Below are 10,932 nucleotides of genomic sequence, written 5' to 3'. Positions count from 1 at the left end.
AAATTCCTGGTAAAAACGGCAAGATCTGTGCAGTGAATCTTTTCTCTGTTTAATTATAAAGAGGATTTGGAATTCTTCATTTCTGTATTCTTTATTTTTTCAATAATTAAACTTAAAAAATAAAAAACAAAAATAGCCTACTAAATAGATGCAATAAAGTTACAACATTCACTAGAATATTGCGCAAGCACAAATAAAAGAAACAGCTATGTTTGTCCCCCCAAAAAAAAATAAACAAAAAGAGAAGCATTTATAGCTGAATCAGAATTTGTTTTCTTGTGGTTTCGCATTGCATGACTTTCCAGTGATGACATCTTTATAGCAAGATGCGCTCAACAGTTGTGTTTATATCAAAGGCATGTGACTAATGAAAAACTGATAAGAAAATATATCTTAGCACAGCATTAAGCAGGAAATGACAGAAGATCTACGTCATGTAGTTGAAGTGGGACGGTGCTAAAAAGAGACATTATAACTTTTCGTGGCCCTGTGTGATGTTAAAAGACGCTCGTAGAGGACCCACGAGACTTACAGTCCATTTGTTGAGCTGTGTTTATGAGTCATGTGAGTAATATAAACAGAAGGCACGTTTCGCCGCTCCACGCGCACTGGGCTTGAACAGAGTTGGCAACAGGAGCCCACCTGTGTTTGATCACAAAGACAGGGTACATGCAACTTCAGAGGTGACGCTCAAAGTCTAGAAGTCGCGATTTGGACGCCTTAAAATTGCTTGTGATAAGATAAAGGTGAGTGAAAGGTCACAGACTTGAACTCACCGATATTTTTCCAAGCGCGTGAGGACGTCTCACTGCGCGCGCGATGGGACAAGTTAGACCACTGAATGGGTGACAGCTCGCGAGATGAGTAAGAGAAATCCTTGACTCCACTCTTGAATTTTTAAAAGCGTTGTGGATCTCAGCTGGCTGTTGCTATGACTGCAGCGGTGTAGCGTTTCTGGTCAGGCTGGACCTCAAGCAAACTCCACTGCCCCCTAACTGATTGATTCTCTGGCCAGGAGGAAAGTCCAGTTACAGTTCACAGTAGCTTTAAACTTTATTCCATTTGCTGATGTGATCCTCTATGCTTTGGAGATTAAGCAACAGAAGTAAAGCTTTAAAAGGCATGGTTGTGAGTACACTTCAAATTCTATTGTTTATTATTGCATGCATATAGAGTATATATATATATATACATATATATATATATATATATATATATATATATATATACACACACACATATAATGCATGCACGTATTTGATGTACACTGCCAGTCAAAGGTTTGGACACACTTTGACTGAATTTATATTTCTTATTATATTAACCCTCCTATTGCGCTCGGGTAATTTTTGACCCGGTAGAGGTAAATCATAATTTTTAAATACCACATAATTTTTCGTACGTAAACCAAACTTTGTGACTTTGTCAAGACTACCAAAATGAGCATAATTAAGTTTCAGATTTTTAGAAGAAATTATTTAAGAGATATAGCATCTTGTGGGCATCAACTGTGGCTTTACACATGATATTATGCAGATATTTTTGCACATTTATGAATTAAGTTTTTATTAAAAAAAAAATAAAAAAAACGTACATACATATTAACCTCTTTCACATACTCTCTCACACACTTTCTCAAAATGGGACTGCATCTTGTTTACAAACATACAGTAAGCTCATCCCCCCCCCCCCCCCTCCCCCCCCATGATCAATGGGAACATGCAAAAGCTTCAGGCTGCAACACCCAACCAGCTATGTGTTGTATAGTTGTTTTGATGTTGTTTGGTTGGGGGGAAAAATAGGTTTAGTTGTTTTTCAGCAGTAATGAGTAATTAATTAATATGGAAGTTAATATGAGAAATACTAGAAATTCTCACTTTTAATATTTTTATATAATTTAATGCAGAATTATATTCAGAAATGTCATTTAAACCTTGATAAACAATACATCTTCACATGTATCCCACTGGTTTAATTGTAATTAATGTATATTTTAAAATGTTAAAGAATTTATACATTTTTTAATTAAAAAAAAAAAACTGACATTATACATAATAACATTTATATTTTTCAGTTAACATGCCAAAAATATAGATCTTTTTACATGTATGAACAGCTAAGAAGTTAACAATGAGCTACAATATGGTTTTTGATTAAAACAATTGGATTATGAATGTTTTATAAGCTTAAAACCCACCGGGTCAAACTGACCCGTGGATGCAAAAGGAGGGTTAAAAACCTTTTGAAAAGAAAGGCTTATGCTTAAATGCTTAAAACATTTGAAAAATTTTACAGACTCCTTCAATACTGTTTAAAAAGCATCTCAGGTGGCACCTTATGAATTTGGCACCTTATGAAGAATGTTCAGTGTTTGCAGAACTGTAATCTGCACACCCTGTAAAAGAGGGTGGCTACATTGAAATATGTAAAATATTAGATGGTTTTGATTTGTTTAACATTTTTGGTCATTACATAATAACCATAATTCCATTTGTGCTATTGTATATTTTTATTTACTATTAATAAAAATAAAAAAATAAAAAAAATAATAATAAATAATGAGTTAGTGCGTTCAAACTTTTGACCAATAGTGTATGTGCAATGACTTAAAACTATTGAATAACAATGCATTAAATACAGGGCAAGTGTGAGAAAATGACAAAAAGTGCTCAGTGAATTTTTGTTTCCGTCATAACAACAGGCACACCTACGTTTATAAGATGACGCTCAACACACAGAAAGAGGGAAAGGAACCACTGAGGAGAAGAGCAAGCACTCCCATACCCTCCTCTCGTCAAGCGGGCCGGGGAGACAGAGACCCCTCGACTGATCCGTATCACCCTCCGCTCGCCCAGTCTGCCTCATACCACCCCGGAGACAAGAGCATCCACTCACGGGCCAACTGGTCTTCAGACTCGGAATCGGACAGCTCTGGAGCAGAGTGTCTTTATCGTGTGGTTTTGTTGGGGGACCACGGAGTGGGAAAGTCAAGCCTTGCCAACATTTTTGCTGGAATACAGGAGAAGGATGCCCACAAACACATTGGAGGTTTAAAGTTTATTTTAATAAATGTTATGCTTAATATGAACATCTGTTCTTTGGACAACACCATGTTTTTTTTTATGCTTTTGTCTGATACACGTATCTAAAATGAGTTTTGTTGATAGCCATTCATTTGACTTATCAACTTAATGTTGTTGCAACATTTTTTTAGTGCAAAATAGCTGTCACGCAGCACTATGTAAGCTTGTATCATTACAGTACCTCAAATAACCTTGACTAAACTGATAGGTCTGCCTGATTGATTGTGTTCACAAACTGTCACGCGTCACCATTGATCCTGAAACATTAATTGTATGGCAGTATTGATTAATATATCATTCAGAGCAAACAGTACATACAGTACATTGATTTGTGTACCAGGTTTTGTCTGGAGCATTGTGGCCTGTTTTAAGCACAGACTTTCAGCATTAAATGTTAAATTTTTATACCATCTATTTTATCTTGCTGGTACTGTATATGTTCATCAATTTATTTCTTGGTGGCCCAAGTGTGTGACAATCCATTTTGACTGACATTGTAAACTGACTTGTTTCCATCAGAGACCTTTGTGCCTTCTGCTAAACTTTCATTCTAACCATTGAAATGGCTTTAGTAGGCAGTACACAAATGAGTGTGGCTCCGTAATGCTTTGAACCATGCCAAGTACCTTTATGAAAGCAGTAGATATATGTCCGCAAGTGGGGAACTGTTGACCTTCATGTTGTTGTTTGTGTCTAATGGCATGTGACTTTTATGTCTCATGGCAATTTGGCTTTGTCCAAAGCAGAACATCATGCTGTAAAATCATTTAATTGACAGCCTGATGTCTTTTTATTGATCATTGTATCAGTGCAGACATATTAGTGGGCTATTCTTCTGTTGCAAAACAAAAGCCTTTTGAATATTTTTGGCGTGTCCTTAATGCATTAAGTTGCATGACTTGGTTTGCCACAAACTATTGTCAAGGTATAATCACCTCAGCAGATTGTAGACAAAGGAAGAACTATTCCATTTGTGTTCTTAGCAGGTGCTTTCTAATTAAAGTGTCTTACAATATTAATATACAGGCATTGATCAATATTTGTAGTTTATTAAAACCCTGAAAAATCTGAATATTCTTGATGAGAAGGCATTGAATAACCAGATTTAGAGAGATGTTGTTAAGAAATGTTTTGTTATTTCTTTTTTCGATACTGTCATATCAGCTCTATTGAAAACCCTCTTTAAAATATATTTTCATTTTACCTTGACTAGATTTGCCTAAGTGACATATTTGTTTTGAATGCTTTGCAATTGCATTGAAATTAAATTATTTTACTTACCATAGAAATAAATTAATAAATAATCATATCAAACTGTAAAGATAAATTGTGCATTGGACCTAGGTGGTTGAGCTCACCTCTTAACTTTCCAGTAAACTCTGTAGGGTGTTTCTCAATTATAATTTAGATTTGACATAATATGCTGGTTACAGTAAACTGCTTATACTGTAAATACAAAAATATGTAGGTGTAGGTCTTCACAATGCAAGTGAATGGTGGCCAGAACTTTGGAGGTCCATAAAGCATATAAAGGCAGCATAAAAGTAATCCATATGACTCCAGTTGTTAAATCCATGTCTTTAGAAGTGATATGATCAGTGTGGGTGAGAAACAGATCAATATTTAAGTCCTTTTTGCCTCAAATCTCCACTTTCACTTTCACATTCTTCTTTTTTTTTTTTTTTTAGCGGTGAACGATTCACATTCTTAGTGCATAACGCCACCAGCTGGGCAGGGGTAGAATTTATAGTAAAAAAGGACTTAAATGTTGATCTGTTTCTCACCCACATCTATCATATTGCTTCTGAAGACATGGATTTAACCACTGGAGTCGTATTGATTATTTTTATGCTGCCTTTACGTGCTTTTTGGACCTTCAAAGTTCTGGCCACCATTTACTTGCAATGTATGGACCTACAGAGCTTTTTTTAATCTTCGTTTGTGTTCAGCAGAAGAAAGAAAGTCATACACATCTGGGGAGTAAATGATGAGAGAATTAAAATTTTGGGGTAAACTAACCCTTAAACATTTGGATGTTAAGTGACTTGAAGTTTTGAAGTTGAGTAAGGACGCTGTTATTCTTCTTTCTTGAATTCACACGTTTCAAGTCATGGCCAAGTGTGTCATTAAGTGCTATAAATCTTGTAGAGGTCTTGAAAAGTGTCGACTAGATTTAAACTGGAAAAATGAGACGCAGTCTGTTTTGCACAAGAGCAAAGTGTGTTTTTATCTTCGTGTCAAACTAGCTACGCGGTCAGTTTTTAAGCACGGCTCAGTGCTATTCCCCTCCACATTCGGTTTTCACACTTGTGATTATAAAAAACATAGCAGTGCTTTTAGATAAACACATTAATGCCAGCATAATGAAAATGCCATTTCTGTAGCATCTACCCTTTGCAGTTTTGTTATGAAAGTCTGTATACTATCACTGTTTCACTTGCCTTTTTCTCTATTTTATATGTCAAATTGATGTGAAGTGTTTTGAAAGTTACTTGATTTGATTACAAATGTTGAAGCAAACTTGTGTGTTTCTATAGAGGACACGTATGAAAGAAACCTTACAGTGGATGGGGAGGAGACGACCCTAGTTGTGATGGACACATGGGAAACAGAAAAACAGGTATGTAAACATCATATATCAAAATGTCTCAACATATTTACAGTGACCCCAAAAATAATTTGGATAATATAGGACACTTAAGTCATACTTAAGAATGTATAAATTGAACTGCATTAGATAAAAAAGGTTTCCTTGTAGAACAACCACAGGTGTAGTTCATCACATTAACTATGTATAGGTTCCAGTATGTTATTATTATGCTTGTGCTATGTTTCTTTAAAATAAATGACACTTTGTTTAATATTTTGTTATGTAATGTAAAGGCATTCATCCATTTTTATGTTGAGTTAAAGGAATATTTAAAGCAGTTGATATTTAAAAAAAAAAAAAAAATCTTTAAAAATGGTAGACTTAAGAAAATTCAAACCAGTTTGGGATTTAATAACAAAACACTGAAATTCATGTAATTATGTTAGTATGAATGCTAAACATAGGCTTAAAGGGATAGTTCCATCATTTACCCACCCTCATGCCATCCCAGATTCTTTCTTTTGCTGAACACAAATGAGGATTTTTAGAAGAATATCTCAGCTCTGTAGGTCCATACAATGAGTGCATAAAAAGCACATAAAGGCAGCATTATAGTAATCCATACGACTCTAGTGGTTAAATCCATGTCTTCTGAAGTGATAAGTGTGGGTGAGAAACAGATCTCCACTTTCAAACAGCCCTCTTAAGCGCTCTTCACACCTAAGAGTTCAATTCGCATTCTTCATGCATATCGCCACCTACTGAGCAGGGAGTAGAATTTATAGTAAAAAAAAAAGGACTTAATATTGATCCGTTTCTCACTTACACCTACTGTATCATATCGCTTCTGAAGACATGGATTTAACCACTGGAGTCGTATGGATTACTTTTATGCTGCCTTAATATGCTTTTTTGAGCTTCAGAGTTTTGTACCCTGTTGACATGGATTGTGAGGACCTACAGAGCTGAAATTCTTCTAAAAATCTTTGTTTGTGTTCAGCAGAAGAAAGAAACACATTTGGGATGGCATGAGGGTGAGTAAATGATTAAATGATGAGAGAAGCTTTTAAGTTTACAATCACTTTTTAGGGCCAGTCTATTTATAAGCAGTTGACTGTAACCAGCATCAGCAATATAAGCTACTCACTGAACTAAGTGTGAAGAAAGTTTGAAGGCTAGGATTGCATGTGTCTGCCAGCTACAAGTTTGTGCTCTGAGCTGCAAACACAAGCCCCACCTACAGGGCCACAACGCCCTTTGCGCAGTGTTGTGGAAAAAGATGGCACTCAGTGCCAGTGGCCAAACTCCACTGACAATAAGTGATGCCCTGCAGAGAGCATCCCCAGCTGGCCCCTGCTGTTGACCACACAGCCAAGTACACTGATCACTTTGGGGCCTAATTACACGGCTATCAGTGACTCTCTTCTGTGATGTCTGTCTGGAAACAAGGCTTTGTTGGACTCAAGAATTGTTTACAAAGATAAGGAATTCTGTTCTTACAAATGAGTGGGAATTTTTCTTTTGTTTTTTTCAATGCAGAGTACTTTCTTCAGGCTTAGCTTTGAATTGTCTGTCAGTCATCCCTAGTGCATGCATGTGTACACTTGCTGAAGAGTGTAATTTCCATGCCGCTTGTGCCACCAAACAGAATTCCAAAAATAATAGTTTTCAAACAGATTCCAGAAAACTCCCTCCCTCTTACATTGGTTGGACAAACAGATAGTCCCACACCAAACTCACACCATTGATTGAGCCAATGGTGCTGTGTCAGGCTGGACGGGGCACTCAAACAAACAGGAATGTTTTGATAGTGCCACAGAGATTACACCTAATCAACCTAAAAATGGCTTCTTATAAGCCGATGACTCTGCACATTAAGCTGTGATACGAGAGCAGCTTTTATGCACATTTCTGGTCCTACTGTGCTTTATTCATAAGTGCACATCATTCCAAAGAAACAAATTTGCATCCCCTCTGGAATGACTTTCTTTTTAGGTTTACATCACCAAGCCCTCTTACTTCTTCAACCCCTCCCCTTCAACCATAGATCACTTTTCATAATTCAAGCTATTCCTGATTGACAAAATCAAGTCCCGTCACATTGAAGAAGTAAAATGGGTTGCAAATGTTTCATGTTGACTTCAAAGTGTTTAAATCTTCTTTTTTTTTTTGTAACTCTAATCCATAGGAGGAAGATGAGAAGTGGGTGCAGGATTACTGCATGCAGGTGGGCAATGCTTACATCATTGTTTACTCCATCACTGACCGCAGCAGCTTCGAGAGCGCCTCAGAGTTGCGAATCCAGTTGCGACGTATCCGGCAGGCTGAAAACATTCCCATCATCCTTGTGGGCAACAAAAGTGACTTAGTGCGCTCTCGAGAGGTGGCAGTAGAAGGTGAGGGAACCGTCCTGATTCTTATCAATTGCATACTTGCAGTGTGATGTTATATGTCGCAGTGTAACTTATGAATGCACGATTGTTTGTACGCTGCAGATAGCTTTGTGACTGGCTGTTATGATGTGATGTAAGGCTAATGCAATAAGTATGATGAAGGTCAGACCAATAATTTCACACAATCCTGGTATTCTGTGTTAGAGGGTCGGGCTTGCGCAGTGGTGTTCGACTGCAAGTTCATAGAAACCTCCGCTTCTCTTCACCACAATGTTCATGAGCTCTTTGAAGGCATCGTGAGGCAGATCCGACTGCGGCGAGATAGCAAAGAGATCAACGAGCGCCGACGCTCTGTCTACAAGCGACAAGAAAGCATCACCAAGAAGGCCAGACGCTTCCTGGATCGACTGGTGGCCAAGAACAATAAAAAGATGGCCCTGAAAGTGCGCTCCAAGTCCTGCCATGACCTCACAGTGCTGTGATCCAACAGTTGCATAAGTTGTCTACTTCCATTCCTTGAACTTTGGGTCATCTGTTTCTTCATGTTTCATGTAAGCACAAGAAAAGTTTTGGTCTTTCAAGTATGTCCACTTTTGAATACATTTAGTTTTTTCTATTTTTGTTGTTATTTATTTGTCAAAATATTACAAAATGGAATATTGACATTTTTTAGTGATTCCTTGTTCTGCAATTTAATAGATCAGATGCTTCATGGGTGTTTGGTTTATTACTGTATATCATCAAACAAATGGACTTGAACATTTATGAACATTTTTATCAATGTTTGCCTTATCAGACTGAATAAGACTAGTTAGAATTAACAAGCAATATTTATTATTCTGTGTTGTTTATACAGTTTTTCTTAAAGAGCAATTATTTCATCTTGTTTTTGTTTTTCTGCAAAGGAAGTACTTTTTGTAGCCTGCAAGTTATTTGCTATGACAAATGCACAGCCCATTAGAAAAAGTAAAGGAAAAACAGCAAATACTGCTATTAATATTTTATTCTAATAAAGCTAAAATAGTATATACATGCCAATCATCATTTAAAAAGAGCATGTGAATATCCTCCTTAAAGGAATAGTTCACCCAAAAATTAAAATTCTCTCATGCCATCCCAGATGTGTATGACTGACTTTATTCTGCAGATCACAAACTGAGATTTTTAGAAGAATATTTCACCTCTGTAGGTACATTCAATGCAAATGAATGGTGACCAGAACTTTCAAGCTCCAAAAATCACATAAAGGCAGCATAAAAGTAATCCATGAGAAACAGATCAATATTTAAATTATTTTTTACTAGAAATCTCCACTTTCACTTACTTAATGTGGACCTACAGAGCTGAAATATTATTCTAAAAATATTTGTTTGTGTTCTGCAGAACACAGCAAAATCCTCTGTGTTAAATTCACACTCCTTGGTGATGTCACGAGTCCACAAGAGTGTTAAAAACTAACCCTAAACAGTGTTGAATCTGTGTTGTGTTGAATGCTGAATTGGCCAAACAGTTAATGAGATCAAGTAGATACACTCCCTGAGTGATGATTGATCATTAGTGATGACACCTGCTGTTAACAAGCAGTCAGCTGAAGGAAAAAGGAACAGCAAGAACAGGAAAACAAGAGAACAAACCAACAGACACCACAGCAATTGAGAAAAGAATTGAGAAATGTTAAGAAATGTGGGTTATTTTGTTTGGAAGAAAATCACTTTACTATTAAACAAAGTTCAAGTGTCTAACCAAAGTGAACACTAATCACCGTAATGGTGACTTTAAATGAAACAAAATGACATCTGCAACACTAAATAGCGACAACCCTCTATTAATTCTCAATAAAGAACTTTTGCACACATATAAAAACAAAATAACCCACATTTCTTAAGCATCCTCACATGACCTATTAAGAGACTGTTGTCCAATAATCTATTTTATTTGCAGTTGATGTATATCTCAGTTAGACAGATTCAATTGCTGTGGTGTCTGTTGGTTTGTTCTCTTGTTTTCCTGTTCTTGCTGTTCCTCTTTCCTTCAGTAGACTGCTTGTTAACAGCAGGTGTCATCACTAATGATCAATCATCACTCAGGGAGTGTATCTACTTTATCTCATTAACTGTTTGGCCAATTCAACATTCAACACAACACTGCTCAGAATTGTAGTGTGTACTTGTGGAGACACTAAGGAGTGTTAATTTAACACTGGGGATTCTGCTATAAAGAAAGTCATATACATCTGGGATGGCATGAAGATGAGTAAATGATGAGAGAATTTGAATTTTTGGGTGAACCTAAGTTTACTAAATAATAGGATTTTGTATGTTATAGTTTCAAGCATAAGGTTTATAATTGAAGAATTTGCTCAAGTTCCATTGCCTCACCATAAACCTGGTACTATTATTTTTACAATAATGAAGGGTTCAGATGTCCAGTTTGAGTGGTTGCCATCCTCAACACCCTGCTATTGTCCTTGTTCTCAGATACAGTCCAGTGGCTCAGAGGACTTCCCCACAACAATATGGAAACAATCATTGAAATCCAATCACTGAAACAATGTTCAAAAAGGATTACAATGAAAGGCCATGATCAGGCCCACAGAGTCTTTTTGTGTGATGAAAGTTTAGTACTCCACTCTGTGCTAGTAAACAGATTATTTTTCTCAAATGATAAAGATATCATTTCAAAGAACGCTCTCAGTGAATGGGTCAGAGTTCCCAGTTATCTAAGGTCTACTACCTCTTTTGAAAACCATCACGCTCCCTCAGATTATCCCTACTCCACCTGAGTTAAAGGAATTTTCCAGGTTAAGCTCAATCGGCAGCATTTGTGGCATAACATTGATTACCACAAAAATTAATTTTGACTCGTC

At 36.6% G+C, this 10,932-nt stretch overlaps 1 protein-coding gene across 1 annotated transcript; it reads left to right on the top strand.

The window, feature by feature from the left end:
• The first annotated feature begins 463 nt into the window (after nucleotides 1–463).
• On the top strand, nucleotides 464–9,071 carry LOC127426345 (GTP-binding protein REM 1-like). Its single transcript, XM_051673100.1, has 5 exons — nucleotides 464–1,128; nucleotides 2,702–3,048; nucleotides 5,621–5,703; nucleotides 7,862–8,069; nucleotides 8,271–9,071. The coding sequence occupies exons 2-5, from the start codon at nucleotides 2,721–2,723 to the stop codon at nucleotides 8,546–8,548; spliced, it is 897 nt and encodes a 298-aa protein (XP_051529060.1). The 5' UTR covers nucleotides 464–1,128; nucleotides 2,702–2,720; the 3' UTR covers nucleotides 8,549–9,071.
• The last annotated feature ends 1,861 nt before the right edge of the window (nucleotides 9,072–10,932 follow it).

The sequence above is a fragment of the Myxocyprinus asiaticus genome, chromosome 35 (genome assembly GCF_019703515.2).
Source record: "Myxocyprinus asiaticus isolate MX2 ecotype Aquarium Trade chromosome 35, UBuf_Myxa_2, whole genome shotgun sequence".
Taxonomy (NCBI): domain Eukaryota; kingdom Metazoa; phylum Chordata; class Actinopteri; order Cypriniformes; family Catostomidae; genus Myxocyprinus; species Myxocyprinus asiaticus.
Note: the sequence above shows the minus strand (reverse complement) of the source record. Positions and strands in the feature narration are given on the sequence as shown.